At 38.4% G+C, this 26,361-nt stretch overlaps 1 protein-coding gene across 2 annotated transcripts in view; it reads left to right on the top strand.

Annotated features, from left to right (window-relative positions):
• yrt (erythrocyte membrane protein band 4.1-like yurt) overlaps positions 1-26,361 on the top strand; it is a 454,068-nt gene that overhangs the window by 273,118 nt on the left and 154,589 nt on the right. For both annotated transcript variants that reach the window (XM_067140591.2, XM_067140590.2), the window contains exon 12: positions 19,276-19,410. In XM_067140591.2, the coding sequence (XP_066996692.1) occupies positions 19,276-19,410 (135 nt within the window). The remainder of the gene's footprint in view (positions 1-19,275; positions 19,411-26,361) is intronic.

The raw sequence follows: 26,361 nt of genomic DNA, 5'->3' as shown, positions 1-26,361 counted from the left end.
GTATGTACACGCATCACGAGAAAACGGCTCAAGAGAATTTAATGAAAATCGGAATGTAAAGTCGGGTGATGAACCGCTACAATCTAGGCTACAAATTATTTTAATCACGCTGAGTGAAATGGTAGTTTAGGGGAAGGCTTGAAATTTAATTCTCAAATATTTATGTTATTAGTGGTCGTGTCTTAACGAAAATCGCTAGACAAAGATGGGAAATAAGTCGCTACAATATACGTTATACACGCTGAGAAAGATGGTAGTTTAGGGGAAGGCCTAAAATTTAATTGTCAAATATTTAATTTATTAGTGGTCGTATCTTCACGAAAATTGGTATGAGAAGTCGGGGAATAGGTCGCTATAATCTAGGCTATCAATAATGTTATTCGCACTGTGTGAAATGGTAGTTTAGGGGAAGGCTTGAAATGTAATCTATATATAAAATAAGTGTCTTGCCTGTGCATTGTTCAGCATTTGAAATGAATGATATTTCTGTATCTGTCATGTCCACAGTAACAAGGAAATGCCATTTTTACTTTTCCGTAATTTCTGTCTGTCTGCACACGCATCAATAGAAAAGGACTGAAGAGAATTTAATAAAAATCGGTAGGTAATGTCGGGTGATGAACCACTGCAATCTAGGCTACAAATTATTTTATTCACGTTGAGTGAAATGGTAGTTTAGGGGAAGGCCTGAAATGTAATTCTCAATAAATAAGTTATTTATGTTATTAGTGGTCGTAACGATAAATACTACATAACTAACATAACTTTAGTTATGTCGTAAGTTCGTAGTAGTTATGTAAGAAGTCATTAAATTCGCGCTGTATGAATCCCCTGAGTGAAAGCCGCTATTGCGATTTTCACTAGCATTCTGCGCTGCCCTGTACGATATTCTATCGGTTCATTTTCTAGGATAGCGTTTCGAAACATCAACGCGATTTCTTCAATCCGATGGGCCCACTCAGCCACCGTTTCTTTCGGTCCCTGGCTTTTTTGGAACAATTGACACAAATACAAGTCAGAGGTGCCCTGTTTTCCATAATATTCCCAAAGAGCGTCCTTAGCTCTTTCCCAGTTGATTATGTCATATCTAGATAATAACTTTTCGCGAGCAGAACCCGTAATCTTTGTCAAAATATATTTAAAGAACAACGGTTGGTCCCTATCCTTAATCATACTCTGTGCGGCATCCACATTAGCAATAAACTCACGCAATTGCTCTGGTTTAGCACCACTAAATTCATGTCCTATTAACCGGTATCCTTCAGTAACAGACACGTATAAATGTCCATCCTGTGCATCCCCCGCACTATCATAGTCAGAAACATTATCTGGCACATCATTGGGTACATTGGAATCTGCCATATTTACAACACTTGTGGGTACTTACCACTGCCCGAATATCTGCTGTCTTCTCTCGGCGTCTCGGCGTTGAGCTCCTCCAGATGCCTCCTGCTGCTCTCCTGTCCTGATGTCCGCTTCCTTCTGCGTCGGCTGGAACGGTAGGCCTCTCGTCTGCTGCTCTGGACCGGATCTGCGAATCTTCTTGCTTGAGCTAGCCTCTTCTGCGTGGCTCTTAAAAAATCTGTCTCTTCACTGAGGCGGAATCGAACCCAGTACCCCGCAGCTGCACACCAGTTTAGTTTTTCCTGTCGTGACACAGGCTTTGCCACGACGAGAAATGATGAATAATCAGATTGACTTCCTCCGAGCGGTAATGAGGGATTGTTCAATGGGCCTGGGAGATTTGCTACGTGTGAAGAGACGAAGTCCTCTGTTTCCCAAAACCTTCCTTTAATAGTAGACTGATGAGTATGTATAATTATATACAGTATTTACAATCTCCTTCCTAACTTCAAATGACGCTGACATAGAAGACTTGGCGTGGCCGAAGTATTGAAGTGAATACTCTAAGTCCACACTTGGACCTTATTATTATTATCGGTGACCTGACAGACAGGGCTTCCGCCCGTACTTCTAGTCGACTTGTTCCAAAAAAGCCTCGATCAGGGTGTGTACCCCTGTTTTATACCTTCACTAACTTTCGCCTCCCTTCGAGAAGGCCATCGAAGTTCTCATCCAATGGAGACTGTCCTCAGACACACGAAAACGGAATTGCCTCCTTCCGTTCACTGTCTACCCACCTTTTCTGAAGATATACTACGCACCTTTAGCAGGGTGCAGCATATGATTCACCTACTTCGACCAAGCCTTACTTCTAATTGCACAACTTGTTGCTTACAGCTTTTGGTGTGCCTTCAAACTCTTAAATCTTATATGATTCTCAATTTACTTATATCAGCATTATAATTATGATTCCTTGGCCTTGTTGCCATTACATAGTCATTACTATTAGCTTATAATTTCCCCTATAATATCAATGTATGTCTCAGCGACACCATTCCTCCTACGTTCCCGGTCATGGGTTCGATCCTCGGAAGAATGAGTCCTGAGCTCCAATCTGGGGTCGACACGACAGGTGTCCCTTGATGAATTAAATACATATTTGTCCACAGAACGTCCCACTCCTGACATAACGACAGTACAAAACACAATTGACAAAATATTAACCCGGGAGAGGTAACGCGGGGCGCTACCAGACCCCCACGCTGATATCTGGAACTACTGCGTCTGTGTTTGTTTGGCTATACAGCTAATACTTGGCTTACCTTCATTCGGGTGTTCTCTGAACAAGTTCCTACATGCATCTCCAGTGTTCTTTTCCTTGGAGAAAGAAAACAGCCAGTTAATGTGACTGGGGTGCCCGTGGACCCCCACGTCATCTTTTGTGGAACTTTTAATTTACTGAAGACTAGGCCATTTTGTTGATTACTATACTATACTATACTATACTATACTATACTATACTATACTATACCATTACAGAGCATGAAATTAGAACGGAAGTTATGTCACTTAAATCTCACGCGACAGGAGCTGATGAAATTCCCATTTCATTCGTGACTTACATAATCGACATAATATTGCCCATTATTACGCATTTAATTAATACCTCCCGTACTTCAGGCAATATCCCAATTAAATGGAAAGATACACTCGTTGTGCCAGTCCCAAAAATCTCTCCTGCAAGCAATACATCTGACTACCGACCTGTCTGCATTCTCACAGCACTTTCTAAGATTCTGGAGGAGATAATGCATCAACAAATAGTTAAATACTTGGAAAAACATTCTGTACTTGATCCCTTACAGTCTGGTTTAACACATTAATGACGGGCTACGTTAATTAACGTAGTTCCGTATTGGTGCGTGGGCGACCGGCTACATAAATTAATGTTTTCTCACATTGCTTCGTTCTTGTGTGATTTTATCCTCTCCGCCGTTTATTAATCGAAATATTTCATGTTTACAAACTAAAGTCTTTGTTGATTGGAATTTAGATATTTAGATGTATATACTTTTTCCTTGACAATGCTTTCGGCACAGGAAGTGTGGTTTCATAACACTCAATACCGCGTGACCGAGTGTGTTTTCAGATGTCAGTATGGCACGCCGTAACAAAGACAGCTTGAACGATGATGAAATATTTGGAGAACTGCATGCTGATAGTTTGTCTGATGTCCCTAGTGATTGCGAAAGTGTAAGTATTAGTGATTGTGAAGATGTGTGTCCATCAACTTCAAAATATACACGCGGAAGTGAAAGTGCGACATTCAGTTCAGACGAGTCTGTTGACGGTGACAATAATACGAGTGAAGATGCCAGTGATAGTAGTGACAGTGAGGTTGATGGATGGACAAATAAGGATGAAAACAGAGTCCTAGAACCATTTACAGGTATTTATATTTCATCCTACTTTCCATGCTAGGTATACTTCTGTTGCCGGTCCACAGCAAAGAATGGAGTAGCGCACGCCCAGACAACAATGTGTCAAGAAAGGACAGAGTACTGCAACAGCACTAATCAAAATCATGGATGACATTAGATGGGCTATAGACGAACAAAAACTGACTATACTTATCCTTCTAGACTTCAGCATTGCGTTTGACACTGTAAATATAGACATATTGTTAGCTAAGTTACAAACATTTTACATGGCTCATTCTGCTATTCAGCTCTTGGGTTCTTACCTCAAAAATAGACGTCAGCGAGTTGTATCAAACATGATGACTACAGAATGGAGGACTAAGCTATCTGGCATTCCCCAAGGGTCCATTCTTGCACCTCTCTTATTCTTAATCTGTATTAATGACATTTCTCCTCATCTGAATGACTGCAACTATCACCTTTATGCTGATGATCTTCAGATATACTCACACTTCAAAGTCTCTGACATTGACAAAGCAATCCACCAAATGAACTCCACTTTACATTCAATTAGCTCATATGCAAAAGAGAACTGCCTATTAATTAACCCGAAGAAAATGCAAGCTATCATAATAGGACAATCTAGGCTATTAAATTTGCTAAACATCATAAAACAGCCTAATCTCATGCTCTGTGGTGAAGCTATACCTTTTCAGAAGTGTGTAAAGAACCTAGGCATTGTCTTTGATGACACATTAGACTGGAATGACCATATAACAAGTATCTGCAGAAAGGTATACCTGCATCTCTTCATCCTCTAAAAGTTAAACAATCTATTCTTCCATATAGCATGAAAATAAAACTTATTCAAACTCTCATTTTTCCAATAATTTATTACTGTGATGTCTTATTAACCGATGCAACTGCAGAACAAACTATGAAACTTCAAAGGGCAATGAACTCTTGCATACGATTTATATTTTCTTTGAACTTTCGGACACATATTTCTCCTGATTATGTGAAGCTATCCTGGCTGAAAATCGATCAACTAAGAAATCTACATACTGCGACACTAATTTTTCGACTTCTGAACGAATCTACACCTGAATACCTATCCTCGCATTTTAACTTCCTCTCATCTATCCATGGACATAATACCAGATCAACTTCTACCCTTATGATACCGGTTAATCACTCATCTGTATACAGCCACTCATTCCTAGTGTCTGGGGCAAGGCTATGGAACACACTCCCTGTCAGTATATGTAATAGCACTTCAATAGTCTCATTTAAACGGCGACAGTGTGTATGAGTGCAAGTATGATATGGGCTATTGTTAGGTGATGTAGATGGGCTAGATAGTATTAATAATTGAAAATAACAATTATAATATGTTACAATATTACTCCATTAATTTAGGTAGTTTCCGAGACTGTTAATGTTATTTTTCCAACACATTAATAACAGGATGGCATGCTTTGTTCTACAAGAACATCCGCAGATCGTATCAAATCACTTATAAACATGCATATATATATATATACTAGCTGATGTACCCGTGCTTCGCTACGGGATTCTCAGAAAGACTGACTTGGTGGTTTTCCTAACTGAATTCAACATAGGTCATTACAAAAACGTCAGTAGGAATGTAGCGATTGAAAGCAATGTTATCATATAAAATACTCGATCAAATGAAAAACCGCACACTTTCTCGCTTTCAACGAACAGTACTACGGTGCCGATCAAAGTTCCAGAGCTGGAATAACCAGGTCGCAGACTGCCGTAAACACTCCTATCATTATTTCGTTAAATATGCACACTACTCATTCCAATCAGTGCCTCAGAGTAGGGATTGAATAGCTCGAATACTATGATGAACCAGTGTGTTACGTATCAGATATATGAGAAAATGTATGAACCAGAGGAATGGCATGCTAAAGAAGAAAGTTATCTTATTCCCCAGCTACTTCCCGCCAATATACAGGCAGGCTGTTACAGTCGGTACGACCAGGCGAGTTGCCCGTGTGGTTAGGGGTGCGCAGCTGTGAGCTTGCAACCGGGAGTTAGTGGATTCGAACCCCACTGCCGGCAAACCTGAAGATGGTATTCCGTGGTTTCCCATTTTCACACCAGGCTGTACCTTAAAGCCAAGGCCGCTTCCTTCACACCACTGTTCATTTCCTATACCATCGTCGCCATAAGACCTACCTGTGTCGGTTCGACGTCAAGCAAATTAAAAAAACCTTGGTACGCTGCAGTAATCCTATCTATCGGGGATGAGAGGAAACAGAAGACAAAAAGCACATCACAACAAAGAATGGTCAATGTAATGTTATTGTTGATAAAGTTTATGAGCTTTCTATATTGCAGGCCTTCACATTAGTTTTCTTTCGACTCTGTGATATTAGGGTGTCTTACAAAATTATTGATATCATAGACTGTAGTTCCTTATTCTCAGACTTTACATACCGATTTTCACTAAATTCTCTTTACCCCCTTTCTCGTGACTCGGCGCTGATATGGACCTAGTAACAAAAATCCAAATTCATGAATATCTCTGATTATATGAGGTACGGTAACAATGTATAAGGCATAAGTGATCGGAAATTTAATGACTTCTTACATAACTACTACGAACTTACGACATAACTAAAGTTATGTTAGTTATGTAGTATTTATCGTTACGACCACTAATAACATAAATAACTTATTTATTGAGAATTACATTTCAGGCCTTCCCCTAAACTACCATTTCACTCAACGTGAATAAAATAATTTGTAGCCTAGATTGCAGTGGTTCATCACCCGACATTACCTACCGATTTTTATTAAATTCTCTTCAGTCCTTTTCTATTGATGCGTGTGCAGACAGACAGAAATTACGGAAAAGTAAAAATGGCATTTCCTTGTTACTGTGGACATGACAGATACAGAAATATCATTCATTTCAAATGCTGAACAATGCACAGGCAAGACACTTATTTTATATATAGATTACATTTCAAGCCTTCCCCTAAACTACCATTTCACACAGTGCGAATAACATTATTGATAGCCTAGATTATAGCGACCTATTCCCCGACTTCTCATACCAATTTTCGTGAAGATACGACCACTAATAAATTAAATATTTGACAATTAAATTTTAGGCCTTCCCCTAAACTACCATCTTTCTCAGCGTGTATAACGTATATTGTAGCGACTTATTTCCCATCTTTGTCTAGCGATTTTCGTTAAGACACGACCACTAATAACATAAATATTTGAGAATTAAATTTCAAGCCTTCCCCTAAACTACCATTTCACTCAGCGTGATTAAAATAATTTGTAGCCTAGATTGTAGCGGTTCATCACCCGACTTTACATTCCGATTTTCATTAAATTCTCTTGAGCCGTTTTCTCGTGATGCGTGTACATACATACATACAGACAGACAGACAGACAGACAGAAATTACGGAAAAGTAAAAAAATGCATTTTCTTGTTACTGTGGACATGACCGATACAGAAATACCATTCTTTTCAAATTTTGAGCAATGTACAGACAAAACTCTTATTTTATATATATAGATTACATTTCAGGCCTTCCCCTAAACTACCATTTCACTCAGTGTGAATTACATTATTGATAGCCTAGATTATAGTGACCTATTCCCAGACTTTGCATACCAATTTTCGAGAAGATACGACCACTAATACAATAAATGTTTGACAATTAAATTTTAGGCCTTCCCCTAAACTACCATTTTTCTCAGCGTGTATAGCCTATATTGTAGCGACTTATTTCCAGTGTTTGTCTACTGATTTTCATTAAGGCACGACCACTAATAACATAAATATTTGAGAATTAAATTTCAGGCCTTCCCCTGAACTATCATTTCACTCAGTGTGATCAAAATAATTTATAGCCTAGATTGTAGCGGTTAATCACCCGACTTTACATTCCGATTTTCATTAAATTCTCTTCAGCCGTTTTCTCGTGATGCGTGTACAGACAGACAGAAATTACGGAAAAGTAAAAAAATGCATTTTCTTGCTACTGTGAACATGACCGATACAGAAATACCATTATTTTCAAATTATAAGCAATGTACAGACAAAACTCTTATTTTATATACAGGGTGAAGCGAAATTCGCGCACTTAGGTGTCGCAGCGCGACTGCTCACATGCCAGCAATAAAAAAATGTCTCTCACAAAAGTTCGTCCTTCGAGTATATCCGGCAGAAAAAGGGCGTTGAAGAGTGGCAATCTGGCAACACTGTAACCACATGTAGGGTAACTACCTCTGTCAGCACGTATTCTTTGTGCTGTACAGTTGGTGCAGTGGTTACAGTTTTGGGTTAGCATTCAGGAGGTCGAGGGGTCGATCCTGGGTTGAAGCGTATTTTTTTTATTTCATAAATGTAGTCCAGGTGGTATGGTATCTGGCAACTAAATCGTCAACAGCCATTGCAGCGGGTCCTCTAGAAACCCTTTGCACTTACGTACTACGATCCTACAAATGGACGAACAATCGTTTCCCTTGGTCAGCTTTGAAAGACGTCCTTTCCACGTCGTGGGCGTGAATTTATTCGCACAAATTCATATACTAAATGCGAAACCTGTTTTCTTTCTAACGTCCTCCAACGATCTCATAGATTAGTAGCAACTGTTATTCTTGCCTCGTTCAAGTCCATTGTATTTCGTAAGGGCTTACGTTACCAGTAGGCCTAGCAAGGTATTTGTTGTGTTCAGCGTTACAAAATGTTGTAAATGTAGTATACATGAGACCTAAGGTACGGTGTCTTACTGTATTACAGTATGTAATGTCCGATGGAAATTAGTAAACAAAAAATTGCGCCTTAACCCAGGATCGAACCCTCTACCACCTGCATGCCAACCCAAAACCCTATCCAATGCACCAACTGCTCAGCACGGATGTATGATGCTGACAGAGGTACTTACCGTACATGTGGTTACAGTGTTGCCAGATTGCCACTATTCAACGTCCTTTCTCTGCCTGATATACTCGCAGGACGAACTTTTGCGAAAGACATTTTTTATTGCTGGCATGTAGGGAGTTGCACTGCGACGCCCGAGTGCGCGAATTTCGCTTCACTCTGTATATAGATTACATTTCAGGCCTTCCCCTAAACTACCATTTCACTCAGTGTGAATAACATTATTGATAGCCTAGATTATAGCGACCTATTCCCCGACTTTGCATACTAATTTTCGTGAAGATAAGACCACTAATACAATAAATATTTGACAATTAAATTTTAGGCCTTCCCCTAAACTACCATTATTCTCAGCGTGTATAGCCTATATTGTGGCGACTTATTTCCCATCTTTGTCTACCGATTTTCATTAAGACACGACCACTAATAACATAAATATTTGAGAATTAAATTTCAGGCCTTCCCTAAACTACTATTTCGCTTAGCGCGATTAAAATAATTTATAGCCTAGATAGTAGCGGTTCAACACCCGACTGTACATTCCGATTTTCATTAAATTCTCTTCAGCCGTTTTCTCTTGATGCGTGTACAGACAGACAGACAGACAGACAGACAGACAGACAGACAGACAGACAGACAGACAGAAATTACGGAAAAGTAAAAAATGCATTTTCTTGTTACTGTGAACATGAACGATACAGAAACGCCATTCTTTTCAAATTCTGAGCAATGTACAAACTATTATTTTATATATAGTTTACATTTCAGGCCTTCCCCTAAACTACCATTTCACTCAATGTGAATAACATTATTGATAGCCTAGATTACAGCGACCTATTCCCCGACTTCGCACACCAATTTTCGTGAAGATACGACCACTAATACAATAAATTTTTGACAATTAAATTTTAGGCCTACCCCTAAACTACCATGTTTCTCAGCGTGTATAGCCTATATTGTAGCGACTTATTTCACATGTTTGTCTACCGATTTTCATTAAGACACGACCACTAATAACATAAATATTTGAGAATTAAATTTCAGGCTTCCCCTAAACTACCATTTCACTCAGCGTGATTAAAATAATTTATAGCCTAGATTGTAGCGGTTCATCACCCGACTTTACATTCCGATTTTCATTAAATTCTCTTCAACCGTTTTCTCGTGATGCGTGTACATACAGACAGACAGACAGACAGACAGACAGACAGACAGACAGACAGACAGACAGACAGAAATTACGGAAATGTAAAAAATGCATTTTCTTGTTATTGTGAACATGACCGATACAAAAATAGCATTCTTTTCAAATTCTGAGCAATGTACAGACAAAACTCTTATTTTATATATATAGATATATGTACAGTATTGTTTACGTTGTGTACATTTGTCAACGATTGTGAATGGGTGATATGACCAAGTGTGGCAAATGATTTGAATTTTGAAGTCTAATATTGACACTAAAGTAAATTTGAGATAGTTTTCTACACTTAAATACTCTGGTTCCACACGTCTATTACCTCCATTGTCTGAGCTTGGACTGATTTCAGGTCATTGGCCTTCGTTGTGCCATGCTAACACAAACCTGTATGTTGGGGAGGTAGCCTACAATACAGTATTATTTTATCAGTAAAGATAAATCACATAAGGTACTTATTTCATTGCTGCACATTACTTTTCTACAAAAATCATGCATGCATTCATTCCTGTAGATGTAAGGGCAAACAGGCTGTAGCTCTGTACCTCACCTCTCCTTCCCTCCATCTCCGCTGAACACAATTCCCTTCCTTTATCTTCCCCTACCTCCCCTGCAGAGAGGTTTGTGTTTTGAAGCCACGACGGAGGCCTATGATCTGAAATCAGTCCAGCTCAAACACTAGAGAACAGATTTGTGGAACCAGAGTGTTTCGGTTTAGTACCGCTTCAGAAAATTGTCTGAAATGTATTCAAGTGTCAGTAACGGATTTCAGTGTTCATATAATTTGTCACACTTGTTCATAACAACACCCATTCACAATTGTGACAAGTTTACACAACCTCAACAATATTGTACATATATATATGCATGTCTGTAAGTGATTCGATAGTATTTGAAGATGTTCTTTTAGAACGAAGCACGTTATTCTGTTATTAATGTGTTCTTTTACAGGTATGCTATAGTGTTGTGTTATATTTCGTGCTTCATCAGATTGAAAACTTAAAATTTTTATTAATGATCCATACATGAAAAATAAAATTGTATGAAATGAAAGAAAAAAATAGATTTTCTTCAGTTTCTTTCCTGTATAATGGGAACTGGGGCATTTACACATCTTGAAGATTACTTTTGGGATGCTGGGACACAAATCTTGATTCCAGTATGGTCCTGCAAAGTCTGGGATATATAGCAACCCTACATATGACCGAGGTGGAAAATCTGCTTTAGATGGCATATTTTATTTTTTATTTTTTATGCTTTTTTGCATGTATGCTAGCTTGAAGAGTTCTGCTTTACTGTATGTATAATATGTAAGCCATACAACCTAATTTTGGTAACTTATTTTCAGAAAAGTATTGGTTTAAAGGGAAGTAAATGTATAATACTTATTTTTTGTCATTAATTGTAATACAAATATGAGGGCACAGAATGTTAATTAAAACACAAGTCATGTTCAGTTAAATAATGCACATTTTTCAACATTACATTGGTATCTGCAATGTAAGATGTAAAAATACTATGTTTTAACCAATAAAGCCAACAGTCATACACAAATATATCTTCATTATATACTCTGAAGCCTTTCAGTTTTTAAGCCTCTGTGAATTAACAGTGTCTCTCCACAATTCTCTATATTTGCAACTACAGTAAAACCTCGTTAATTCAAAGTCGTTGGGACACAAAAATCGGACTTTGAATTAGGTGATTTCGAATTAACCGCCAACTCGTAACTAAAAAATGCCAACCCTTGTGGTGTCACGAAATATTATAAGACCCGTTACTGCATGTAATTTACCTCAATTCACAGTTTAAAACTTTCTAATGCCTTGGAAAAAAATTATTTCCAAAATGTATCCATCCAACAAGGTGCATTTATAGTATTCGAATAATGCACTTGGATTGTGCTTTACTGTATGTATATATCTAAGCCATCCATCCTAATTTTGGTAACATATTTTCAGAAAAGTATTGGTTTAAAGGGAATAAATGTATAATACTTATTTTATTTATTTCTGTGCAACTTAGCTAAACAGAAGTGAAAATTGTCTGGACTCACGATATTTTGTTCATAAGTTGCAAGTAACAGGGATGGAAGATGCAAGAAAGATTCCTGGTACAAACAAGTGGGAACAATGGCAGGAGGGTAGTCAAAATGAGGATATAAAGGCTATCTTAGCAATGAACTCGATGAATGAAGCAGTGCTTATGAACTAGTGTATGAATATGAAGGTGCACAGTGTTAATTACAACACAGTTCATTGGATTTTACTGTGCTGTATGCATTTTAGATGCCTTGTACTTGAATGGAAAGTACCCGATGCCCTTAAAACATTGTGGTTTATCAAACTTTCGAATGACGAGGGGAGAAAGTCTCTCGCTTCTGCCTGCATTACAGCACAGTACAGTGATTCCATACTTGTACGATTTCCCACCATGGCACTTCTCGTAATTTGTAAATGCCAACCCTTGCAGCATCACAAAGACCCATTAATACATGCAGTCACCTTGATTCTCTGTTTAAACCTTTCAAATGCCATGGAAAACACTAAGGTGCATTTACATTATTCAAATAAAGCGCTTAGTAAAAAAAAAAAGGAAACGTAACCTCATGCAATGAAGGAAAAAAGACACGTTTCAAAGACTAGGACAAATTATGCTGGTTCCCCTGTGCAAATGCTAATCTGTTGGATTACTATACTGTTTGCATTTTTAGATGCCTTGTACTTGCACGGAAAGTGCCCGACGCCCTTAAAACATCATGGCTTATCGAACTTTCATATGACGAGGGAAGTCTCTCACTTCCATGTGTGTTGTAACACAGTACAGTGACCCCCACCCTTATACGATTTTTCCTGCTGGCAATTCTCTCCTTTAAAAACATAAGTCCGTTTGGGCTTAGCATTAAAGAAACTAAACAATGCAGTTTCATTGCCATTGACAATATTGTTTGGTGCGTTCGAGTTGATTATATGAGCCACGCTTTTTCGCCAACTTTCAGCATCGCCATTGTTCACGGATTCTGCTTCTCTGCACACTTCCTGCTGTGTGATATTAGGGCGTTCCTTAAAACACTGAATACAAAAGAATTATGATTTCACTTGAACTTAGCAAATATGAAGCACACTGTAGACACACCGAAGTGAGTGAAAGTGCAGAAAGCTACCCCTGCACATTCCGGAAGACGCGTTCTTTCATGACGCAGAGAAATTTTGAATTGAAATTACTCTGTAAAATACTAGTTTAAAAAAACGTAAAGGCAGTTTTGAATTAAAAGTCTGCATTTTGGTAATGAGACCAACACTGTTCTTCGAATACCAATATAAATGGTCCATTGTTGGACATTTCAAATTTTCCAGCTAACTCATTCCTGGTTGCCAGCGTTTCGCCCCCTTGTGCTAAGTCGGGCTCATCAACATCTATATCATCATTTTCTTCGAATTACGAATTATCCGTATTTCGAATTAAACACTTTAAATAACCTGCAAAACCGTACCTCATGTTTCCGGGAATGAAATCTTCTTCGAATTAGGTAAGATTTTGAATTAACCGATTTTCAATTATCGAGGTTCTAGTGTAACATTGTGGACTTGTGTTGTTCGACACTTCTTATATTTAAATATTTAAAAACTGAGTCTAACCACCATCATCTTGGCCTCTTCCTACTTCTCTTACCCTTCATGGCCTACTTCACTATACTTCTAGGTAAACTATCTTCATTTGCCACGTGATCCCCCTCTTCCCGCTCTCCAGACACCTGTTCATAAGCACTGCTTCATTCATCGAGTTCATTGCTAAGATAGCTTTTATATCCTCATTTTGACTACCCTACTGCCATTGTTCCCACTTGTTTGTACCAGGAATCTTTCTTGCATCTTCCATGCCTGTTTCTTGCAACTTATGAACAAAATATCGTGGGTCAAGACAATTTTCACTTCTGTTTAGCTAAGTTGCACAGAAAACAGAGCAAATAATCATTTGTGAAATAAAATGCATTTGTTACTTTGATGAACATAATTCATTATGCCACATAAAAAATTAAGTATCAAATTAGTGTTCACATGCTAATATATATTCTAGAAATAAAGTGAATTTTATGTATAATACGAGTGCACTGCTAGCAGTTCATAGTCATAGTTGTGAAAAATGTCATTGGCTGAGTAAATCTGCAGAATGTTGTAGATTTCAGTCAGTCATCAATGATATGCATTTAGGGCTGTCACGCAGGTGGCAATTACTCTATCAATTGTTTACCTAAATTTTGTTGGAAATTTGTTGAACATTTCCCGTGATAAATTATTCCAATCCCTTACTTCTCGACATATAAATTAATATTTGCTCCAATTTGTCCGCTTGAATTCCACCTTTATCTTCATATTATGATCTTTCCTGCTTTTAAAAGTTACGCTCAGGCTTATTCATCTACTAATGTCATTCCACACCATCTCTCCACTCACAGCTCGGAACATACCACTTGATATAGATGTTGATTCCCATAGGGAACATGAAATGTTTGTCCTGAATGAGTAAATTTATAATACCAATATAATGGACCATTATTTAACATTATAAATTTTCCAGCTAACTCATTCTTGATTGCCAGTGTTTCGCCCCGGTGTGCTAAGTTGGGCTCATCAGTGGGTAAATAGCACACCCACCAAGACGCATGGCTAGTGCATACCGTGGAGGCCACAGCATAGACTACTTGGTCAGGCAGGCATCAATTTTTGGAAATAAGACAGTCTCTCACAGTGCATTGGCACTGCTGGTGGCTCCAAGTAGCCTATGCAGTGGCCTCCACGGTATGCACTAGCCATGTGTCTTGGTGGGTGTGCTATTTACCAACTGATGAGCCCAACTTAGCACACTGGGGCGAAACGCTGGCAACTAAGAATGAGTTAGCTGGAAAATTTATAATGTTCAATAACGGACCATTATATTGATACATACTACTTGGGCGAGCATCCTGTCTGCTTACTCCCAAGTCTTTCCATCCCAAAGTTTGCAACATTTTTGTAACACTGTGCTATTGTCGGACATAACCAAGAATGAATTGTGATGCTTTCCTTCAGATCTCTTCCAGTTCTCATATCAAGTAGTTCTGGTGTGGGTCCCATACACTGGAACCATACTCTGATTGGGATCTTACCAGAGACTTACACACCCTCTCCTTCATATTCTTACTAAAAACCCTAAATACCGTCATAACAACGTGAAGTGATCTGTAATCTTTCTTTACAACCTCGTTAATGTGATACCACAATGAAGATCATTCCTTATATTAACACCTAGGCACCTACAGTGATCCCCATGACACACTATCACTCCGTCATCACAGTAATTAAAACTGAGAGGAATTTTCCTCTTGGTGAAACTTACAACTTGACTCTGTATCCCATTTATCATCATACAATTGCCTGCTATCCATTTCACAGCATTGTCTAGGTCTTTTTGTAGTCACTCACAATCCTGTAACTTATTTACTACTCTATACAGTATAACATCATCCGCAAATAGCCTTATCTATGATGGCAGTTCTTTACCCTTTTTAATCTTTACAGGATCAGATAACACTTCACCTACTCTAATTCTCCGAGTTCTGTTTTCTAGAAATTTAGCCACACATTCAGCCACTCTTTTTTTCTAGTCCAGTAGCCCTCGTTTTCATACGTAATCTCCCATCATCTACCCTGTCAAAAGCCTTGGATAGGTCAGCAGCAATACAGTCCATTTGACCTCCTAAATCTAAAATATCTACACTCATGTTCATAAAAACAGAACACTTTGAAAGACTAGAGATTGGATGTTCATATTCACAGGACATGTTCATTAATATGTTCTGAGCCGGACTGAGTGGCTCGGACGGTTAAGGCGCTGGCCTTCTGACCCCAACTTGGCAGGTTCGATCCTGGCTCAGTCCGGTGGTATTTGAAGGTGCTCAAATACGTCAACCTCGTGTCGGTAGATTTACTGGCACGTAAAAAGAACTCCTGCGGGACTAAATTCCGGCACCTCGGCATCTCCGAAAACCTTAAAAAAGAGTAGTTAGTGGGACGTAAAACAAATAACATTATTATTATAATATGTTCTGCAGAAACGATTAGTGTTTCAGTCACCTAGGTTCAAGCTTGCGTCCTGTTGCCTAGTAGGCACTGGGTCCTCCATTGGCACTGATAACTTGTTCCATGCATGATGGCATCGATGCGTGTAAGGTGCGAATGGCGTCCTGGGGTATAGCCATCCATGCTGCATTCACCTGGTTCCACAGTTCATCTTTGGTGGTTGGCATTGGGTCACGGCACTGCACCCGTCGTTTCACCATATCCCACACATTTTTGATTGGCGACAAGTCCAGTGAACGGGCGGGCCAGGGCAACAGTCTGACATCCTGTGACAGCAAGAAGGCACGTGCTCGTGCAGCCACATGTGGTCACGCATTGGCCTGCTGAAATATGGTATCTGGGGTGTCGTGCAGAAAGGGTATGGCTATGGGTCGAAGGATGTCATTCATGTAGGTGAAACTAGTCACATTGCCCTGGACACGCTCCAACTGTGTCTTGTGGTTGTACCCAATAGCTCCCCAAACCATAAGGCCTTGAGTTGGCGCTGTATGTCTTGTGCGAATGCAGTCATTGTGATGCCTCTCCCCCTGTCTGTGGTGAACCAAAATGCGGCCATCATTTTCAAGCAAACAGAACCTTGATTCGTCCAAAAACACTGTTTGCTGCCATTCCTGTCCCCAGTGACATCATTGCAGTCTAGCATGTTTATGCACATTAGTCAAAGGTAGGTGGAGAAGTGGATGACTCGCCGCTAGCCCTGACCGTAATAAAAGGCAATGGACGGTCACTCCTGATAGTGTATGATGTTTTCCACTGTTGCGTCAGAGCCGAGGAGGACGCAGATCTGCCCTGCAATGACATTCGGATTAGGTGTCGATCTTCTTGGAGGGGGTCTGGGTGGTGTGACCAGACCCATCTCCTCGTGTTGTACGGCCTTCTGTGAATCGTTCTGTACACACCCATTGCACTGCCGACACACTTCATCCCACACGAGCAGCAATTTCCCAGATGGATGCATCACGTTCTCTCAAGCCAATAATGCACCCTCTTTCAAACACTCATTTGACAGTACGGTTCTCGCATACATCTGCGAGGCATCCTGCATGTCTGCTCAAGTCACACTCATCCATTACCTTCGGTTTATAGCGACGAGAGCCGCAGGCACTTTTTACCTGTCAGTGGTGGTGGAGTGCCGAGATATTGATGTGCACCTTGAACCTGAGGGCCGTGATGGTTCAAATGCTAATCATTTCTTCGGAACATAATAATGCCCATATCTTGTGAATATCAACTTCCTATCTCTTGTCTTTCAAGGTGTTCTGGTTTTTATGAACGCGAGTGTGGGCCTATATCTTGCTGGAATCCTACAAGCTGAGCCTCATTGGAATAACCTTTCCTAACCTGGAACTGTGTTCTGTCAAACCTTTTAGTAATTTCACAATCTTATGTAATATAATCAGGAAGAATGCTTTACCAGTGATTACAAGCAACACATGTCAAACTGACTGGCTTGTAATTATCTGCTTTATGTTTATTACCTTTTCCATTGTACACTGGGGCTACTATTACAACTCTCCATTCATTTAGTATCACTCCCTCATGCAGACAGTAATCAAGTATTTCAGATATGGCTCTATATCCCAACCCATTGCCTTTAATATATCCCCAGAAATTTTATCAATCCCAGCTGCTTTTCTGGTTTTAACTTTTATATGTTTTTTTGTAAATTTCTTTATTACCATAGGTAAATTTCAGTAATTCATCCATTTTAGTTGCCTCTTCTATCTGAATATTATCCATATATCTAACTACCTTTACATATTGCTAACTGAATAATTCCGCCTTCTTTAAGTCCTCACATATACACTCCTCTCGTTCATTAACCCTTTGCTCTCATATGTCAAATATATTCCAACAGGTGTTTATTCCAGGAACAGCGTGCATTAACAGCATTACTTAAACTTTCAGCAACTCTATAAGACAGGATCACATCTGTTAAGTACCACCTTAAGGTCTGTGGAATGTCATTTTTTCAGTCAGGGTGAGGGGCCACTGAACAGAGAGCTACACTTGATCTGGGCACACGCACTGCATGTTACAAAGGACTGTGCTAAGTGTGGTAATAGACAAAACACAGACAGGTGATGAGAAACCCACTTCTTCTTCTTCAAAATCTTTGCGATGGAACTAGGCCTTCATCGAGTTGTTAGCTTCGAGACGTGCTATACGAGGGGTAAAAGTAAACAAGGAAATCATACCTACTCAAATGATTAATTTCCATGTTTATGTAATAATGTAAAGAACTTCATTTCAGTTTTTGTTTAGTTTTAACCATAAGAATAGATAGCACTACACCCATACTTTTCTGGAAAAATAAATATGAGTAGAATTGTGTAACCAGACAAACTTATTCAAGTGCTAGGATGTCCATCCTGGAACCTGTTTCTACCTTTAAAAAATCTGTACATATCCTTCCATTGCTCACAAAGATTTGTGTAGCTGCCAATTATGTTTGCCATCTGTTTAATGTACATCATCATTTCAGGACACATAGTCTGAGCTTGAGAATGGTTTAGAAAATCTTCATATTTAAAGAACATAAGTATTAGGATGTCAACAATAGACTTAACCCACGTGAATACTTTTCATTTGACATGCTGTATTTAGAACAAAGTCATCTATTATATTTCTGCTTGATGTTACTTCTAAAGAGGATGTCAAATATCAGTTTATTACTTTTTTATGTGAGAATAAAAATAATTTAATATTTTCAAATATTAACTTTGCTTGGGATATGGGGAGAAAAGTCACAGACTTCCTTTTGTGCATATGGCATATGATTATGAGCACACAATTCACCTCATGTATAAGAGAAAGATATTGAATGCCATTTATTGTTCTAGTTAACATAGAATAAAAATGTAAAGTTAGTTTCAGTGATAAGCTCTCTCTTGTAGCAAGGGCTGGAAACCTAACTACAGTAAATTGAATTCTAAATATATAAATTCTTTTAAATAAAATAGGCGTTAGAACTAATTTTGTAGAATGTACTTCTATGTTGAACCAATCATAAAGATGTGGTAACAATACTTCTATTTGGTAAAATTTTTTAAATTACAGAAATAACCTGCAAATAAGCAGACTAAATGAAGTAGTGACTTGTGTTCACCGGGCATGCAGTTACAAACAATGAAATGGTACTCACTCCCCCTTAACCTCACCCCTTCATTCTTTTCAAACTGCAATTTTGTAATTATATGAAGAGATATCTTACCAGATTGAGTACTGAAGTTTCAAAAATCTCATTTCTACAGGAATTTTGAATTCTGCAGAACACAGATTAGATTCTTTGCTGAAGACGTTGGCTAAAGAGACTACAGGTTCTTCAATTAGTGATGACTCCAGAAACAATACTGCTTCATCAACAAACAGTATCAATAAAACTGAAGGTATGCTTGTTTTTATGTGACAAATTACTGATTATAGAAATAGAATCCTCAAACTGATTATTGATATTACTGGTCAATAGGAGCTCCACCCAGCCGTAAAATCTGTTCATTTTGGGGATTGAAGCTGCATGACTGCATTTATGCATTTTTACCATCAGATGATATTTCACATTTATATGCTGGTATTTAAGAGAGCTCCATTTCTTTTGGGTATTCTTATTGATGTAGCAAATTGTGATCCCCTTATTTATGTGGTATTCTTTAATTTATTGTACTGTACTACACTAGTGACCTAAGGTATATTTTGTCCCCCTTTGCACTATTGCATTTTTAACATTTTTATTAATGGATTCTTGCTCTGACTGTACTGCATGAATATAAAATCTGTTGAAGATTTTACTTTGTGTTTTAAAAGTCATCTACCACTCCTTCTGTAACAGTTTTTTGTAACATGTACCTATCATCCTATTCAGTGTGTATGAATGTGTCGCTTAATGTGTGTATCCATATTTGGGCAGCACTTTAGCTCTTGCATATACCTTCATAGTTGTGCATGCTGAGAACATGTAATGAAGAGAACCTCATAACTTGAGTAGTTAGATGTTGATCTTTTGTGATTTTTGGTGGTTCTCCTGATTGTGACTTTTCCTTGGACTTTCCTGTCTCATTCCAAATAACAGAAGTTCTCCCTACTAGGTCCATTCTAGATTTTACTGATTGCAATACTACACACTGCTCCAAGCACTTTAATAGACTGATTTCATATGTGCAAGCACAAGGATTTGTCTTGAATTGGAGAAGCAGTACCAGCAAATTATTTTCTCATAGTAAATTTACTTTGAAAGAATTTTAATGAATTTATTACTTAATCAGTTTGCCGTCCAGAGTTGATTTTTTCCCCCTCGGTTTCAGCGTGGGATCCCACCTCTAAGTACGGTACTGTGTTTGAGTTACCATTCTGTTGTCTGGTTTGATGCTGACCTCTGTACATCTTTCAAGTGTGTCAGTTTATTTGTAGTTACTTTAATTTACTAAGACGTCTCCAGATGACCACTCTTTTAAGTCTACCATTGTTTGAGGTGACCGTTCTTTTGTGGAATGGATGTTTTATTTCATAAGATCAGCATGTTTGTCCTGTGTAAGATAATTACTGGTTACCATGAACTGTGATTGTGTATTTCAGGCCAGTGAATGGCAGTTATTTCCCTTTAAGACAACTGCCAAAATTGAAATATTCTAAAATTTTATTTTGTAGAACACAGAAGCAAACAATTTCCAATTAAGTGTAGTAAGGTTGTGAGGGTATATCTCTCTTTCCTGCCCTCTGTAATTCATTTGCGCACTAAGGATACTTGCCGCTGAATGATGTGGTATGGAATTTCTACTTATTACAGATAAATGTTGTACATCTTTTTGTAACTACATTAATTTTCAATGGACTTGGTCATGGAGGGTAAGAGAAGAATACCAAGAAGGTGATGATTAGACTTGGTTCCTAATGATTTAAAGATAAGTGTTATGGAACTAAATGAGACCTCAGAGCTAATTACAAATAGAGGATTGTGGAGGTATTATAAATTCACGGAGGCTTGCTGACTGAATGCCGAAAGGCATAACAGACTATAATGAATATTGTGACCATTCGTGGACGCGTAGGATTCAAAATAATGATCTTCTTCAATAGGCCTCGAGGCTTTTCAGGCGTTTGCTCTATTAACCAGCGTTTCGTCTTAGGTCTGACACTAGACTCGTCAGAGTGGGATGTGTCAGATCCTACCCACTGACATTGGGTGTATGCAGGTGAGCTTATCAGAAGCCTATTTATGAGGCACAGTCTGATAACTGCATACGGGAGATAAATCTCCACGATGGAATTATTGCCCGCCTAGCAATTCCGAATGGAAAATTCTAAATTCCCATGGAGGGAATTAGATATCTAATAGGCTTGCTGACTGAATTCCCTCCATGGGAATTTAGAATTTTCCATTTAGAATTCAGTGGTTTGCGCAAGACTCCACTCAAGGGCATGGCCCTTCGACAAGAAACCGGTCACAACCTCAATAATTAATCAGAAACTGATGATTCTACCTCCCATCTCATTACTCCAGGTTCTTATATATATCAGACAAGAAATGATAACTACAATAAAAATTTGGAAGGGCATTAAATTTTTAATAAAGAATCTAAATTAAATATAATTATAATGATCTGAACAAGCAACACGTTTGGAAGATATTCTTATGCAAACCCTATCGCACTTTGTTCATTCAAAGTCCTTCTTGAAAGAATTGTCCAAACATTGAATTCAAATATCACAATAACTCATTACACCTTTCGATACTTCATGTAAATAAATTATTAAATACTTTGGAAATTAGTTAATCGAGTCTTTCACATATTTTTAACTTGTTTGTTCATTCAATTATTATTCACTTATATCCGCATCTTGTCTTCCCTGTTCTATCTGTTGTTTCATTCTCAAAATATCTAACTAGCTATTGACAACTTGATTTCCTAACGGCCTTTCAATGAAATATGAAATTATCTCTAATAATTATTCAGTGACTAAATGATCATATGCCGTCATACACCTGGATGCTCCGCATAGCTGCACCTGAAAATCAACTACTAACTACTGACATGATAAATAATCCAATAGCGGAAGGTCAGCGCTGCGTCGACTCCTCTCCATAATGCTGAAAATAATGCTAATGCATAAATAGCTACCTCAAGCAGTACTACAAATACTAATGCACAATCACAGGTGACATTGATAACAAATAATTCCATCTACAGTTCAGGTGTAATACTTATCAAAGATCCTATCTACATATCCGCTCGTCTGTTCCACTATTTATGTTATGCCAAACTCGAACCGTGACAATTCATACGCCTTCATCAGAAATCTCTTCGAAAACGCTTACAATTCCAGCATTAAATATATCGCTCGTTTATCCATTACTCTACGTACGCGGCGAAACACATCATTCAATAACACCATCCTATCACATTGACCATCTCGAAGAATCAATCTACTACTGTAATAAACAATTCAATAAATCTCATTTACTAATCATCTCATACCAAATCATAACTTCAGACGATCCTACACTTGTCTTATACCATAATAATGTGCACCGCATCAACAAACATTAATTAAATAAACAAGCAAAGCAACCGAAGAGCCTTAGTTTCATGCATACGGACATCACATAATTCCTACCGAATAAATACATAACAACACTTCGCGGAACTATTCACAATAAAGGATCACAGCACTAATTATATTACACACACGTCACCAGAAACTTACCTGTAGCACTCAAGACTATCTTACAATTCACTTCCACGATTATTTCCATCAGTACAGGAGCAACGAACGAACGAGATCGCCCCTAACTATAATAGTTACTGACGGCAAGCGAAATTCTATCATATGAGCGGCCGGACAACATTTCACTAAATTAACACAACTGACCCGTTAGGTTATTCAAGTTATCTCTTTTAAAATCACCTGCGTGATATTAACATCTACAATAAGCAACTACAAATAGAGCAAGGTAAGACAATGTACGGTTACTCAACGTTTGACGATCCAGTCGTTCATCCCATCATGCAAGTAGTGGTATCCTGGTCATCTGTTCATGTTATCTCGGACATTTGAGCAGAGTCTGGATCCATCAGGGATCCTGCCAGTTTACGCACGCATTTCCATTTTATTATTGCCTTGGTTCATGATTGTAGACAATATTACTGGCTCCAAACCTGAAACTCGTACAAAAGACGTTAAACAGAGTTCATATGTATTTTACAATTCCACTTTCATTAGTTAACACCTGCCTGCATATATCAATGCTGTGTAAACAAATATTAGTCTTACTAATGCTGTATAGCCCTTCAAACTCAATAGACTTTCTCAATTTTAAGAGCATATCTCCAAGCTATGCTCACTATCTGCTTACTGAATGCTTTCTTCATACATGTATTGTAGGAAAAAACAAAATTCTATTTTCATTATCTTATAATAATAAATGATTCGCTTTTCATAATCCACAGAGCTACCATATTACCACTTCATTACACCTGACTTTGACATTTGAGGAACTTGTCACCTCAATCGCTCTTTCATATTCACAGAACCTCACAAAGAAAAGCATCCTGCAATTATTTACTCTATTAACACATGTAACATGTAACACGTCACACCGTACGCCTTCTAGATGATTGACCGTGCATGATTCCAAGTTGATCCATGGCCTCCTCTGACGCTTTCCGGACTAAATACCATGTCTGACCTTTCCTCTTCTCAGCTGTTGATTTAATTATTCCTTATCGACATCTGCTTGTATCAGAATTATCCTTCACTCAATTTTCCGTACACCACGGGGTTCTGAGCTTGATTTTCCTATTTCCAGCCGTAAACTCCACCCTAAATTTGCGAGTTGTATTGGCTTTCGTATACGATGAACATCTAAACTAGCCGTATACCGCGATTCACATTACTTCTGTGCTATTTGCTTAAATCTGTTTAACTTATGACTTTCAATGATTCCTTAACATACGACCACCACATCATTGAAAGGTCATATTTCCCCCCTTGCTTGGAAAGAAATTTCGAGCATCGGGAGAAATTTCTTCTTGTATATGATTCTAAATAACGGAATTCTCCTTTCTTCTCATAAGGTGACATTAATTTCTAATTCCATTTCCGAACAACTCTCAATTTATTTCCTTCAGATCAAAATTCGTCCATTTTCCTATCATCCCGTTATCCTTATTTTCAGTGGCATACATCACAATGGGTTTCATAGCTGTTTTCTTCTCTGTCTGTAAGATTATCTTCACTCAGTTCGTCGTCCATTATATCATCTTCGAGGATAAGGTTGGGTTCTTCTTCTTCACTGATAATGGGGATATAATATTTCCTCAAGTTAGCAGAGTTATACGTTCTTGGAGTCCAGACTTTGAATTCTATAAGCATTATTGCCTAGATCTTCTACAACCTTGAATGGCCCAATGTATAAGTGAGCAAACTTGGAAAAGAATCTCGCTTTAGGATCAGAAATGGCCGGTTTCTTTATTAAAACGTAAGTCCCAATTTCTAATGGTTTTTGAAATTTCCTATATCTTAGTTTCCTCGTTCGCTTTTCTGCTTGCTTAATCATTCTCAACCGTGCTTGTCGAACGTTCTCTTCAGCATCAGGTAACTCGTCCGCAGGTCTTTGAATAATATCGTTCCAAGAACGTCTAGGATAACGATTCAGGTGAATCACACTGGGAATATTGTTTATTGACTCGTGCCAGGTGTTATTTCTGCACTCTGCTATTGTCGGCAGAAATGTGGCCCATGTCCAATGACGTTCCGGACAGAAGATTCGACAATGCTTTAATATCTCCCGCATAATTCTTTCTGCAGCGTTCGATTCCGGATGTCGTATCGAACTAAACCTGTGCCGAATGTTCATCCTTTTAAGCGCATCGGAAAACTCTTTCGATGTGAATTGAGTCCCATGGTCAGTAATAATACAGCTCGGATTTCCCATCTCTGGTATTACTTGCCTCTCTAGACTCCTAATAATAGATTTTGAATTGGCCTTCCTAATCAGTTGTAAAGACACAAATTTTGACATAAGATCTAAGACCACAAGAATGAATCGGTTTCCACGTTTGCTGACTGGTATCATACCGTACAGATCCATTGCAAATACTTCTCTGGGGTTTTCTGGTATTATGGGGATTGGTTGTTGGTAAAGCAGTATAGAACTGTGCTTTACACGTTGACAAATGTCACATGTTTTAAATTTTTTTCCTAATGGATCTTCTAAGTCCAACCCACGTGAATGTCTCTCCAATAGTTGCTGTCAGCTTATCCACTCCCCCATGACCAATCATACGGTGCACGTACCATATCAATCTACACCTTAGTTTATGTGGAACTACTACTCTTAACTTTTCTCTCTCTTTATCCACAAATTTATACAGCAGATTATTATCGTAAACATATTCACCTGTTGACGTATTTATCTCATGATTCTCTGGACCATTATTGGGTCTTTGGCATTCCTCAGTTAATGCTCTCAAAGATCGGTCATCCATCTGTAACTCCGATAAACGTCTTAATTCTTGGAGACACTCCTCGTCCTCGGCTGTCATGTCTATAACATTCATTTCTCGCACGTCTTCGGGTGGATTTCTGCTCAAGCTATCAGCTAGTATGTTAGACTTTCCAGTGCAATACTCTATCTGGAGATCAAACTGTTGCGCATACAACACCCATCTGGAGACCCTTTCACTGGATAACGACGATTTCAACACGAACGTCAGTGCCTTATGATCAGTTCTTATGACGATCAGATACCCATAAATTTTCTGTATCTATGAAAGTCATGACCAGATCCTTTTCATATTCCCAGTTCTTTTCCATCACCTGTCTCGTGCTAAAAATTGGGTCCACTGTAGATCTTCCACTCCTGAAACCATATTGTTCCTCTTGTAACTCTCCTTCAATCTTTCTTCTCATTCTTCTTTCTAATATCCTTTCCAGTATTGTAACTACCTGCAATATAAGTGTGATTCCTCTGTCCTCTTAAACACTGGTATTATTATCCCTTTTTTCCAGTCTTCTGGTACATATTTGTGTTTCCGCATACACTTTAGTAGTTGGAACAACCATTGCATACCAACAGGTCCAGCAGCCTTTATGATTTCCACACTGATTTCATCCATCCCTGTTGCTTTTCCCATCTTCATCTTTTGTACTGCTAACTCCACCTCCGGCATTCTTGTATCATCCTCTGTTGTTGAGACCTCACACTGTATTGCTTCTGTCTCCTCTGTACAGTTGTTCACATTCAATAGCTTATCAGAATACTCCTTCCATCTTCTCTTTATCTCTTCTGGGTGAGCTAAGAATTCCTCATTTTCCTTTTTCACTAGCTTTGTGATCATTCT

Source organism: Anabrus simplex, chromosome 2, assembly GCF_040414725.1.
Source record: "Anabrus simplex isolate iqAnaSimp1 chromosome 2, ASM4041472v1, whole genome shotgun sequence".
NCBI classification, from domain to species: domain Eukaryota; kingdom Metazoa; phylum Arthropoda; class Insecta; order Orthoptera; family Tettigoniidae; genus Anabrus; species Anabrus simplex.
The sequence above is the reverse complement of the archived record's forward strand: the minus strand, read 5'-3'. Positions and strand labels throughout refer to the sequence as shown.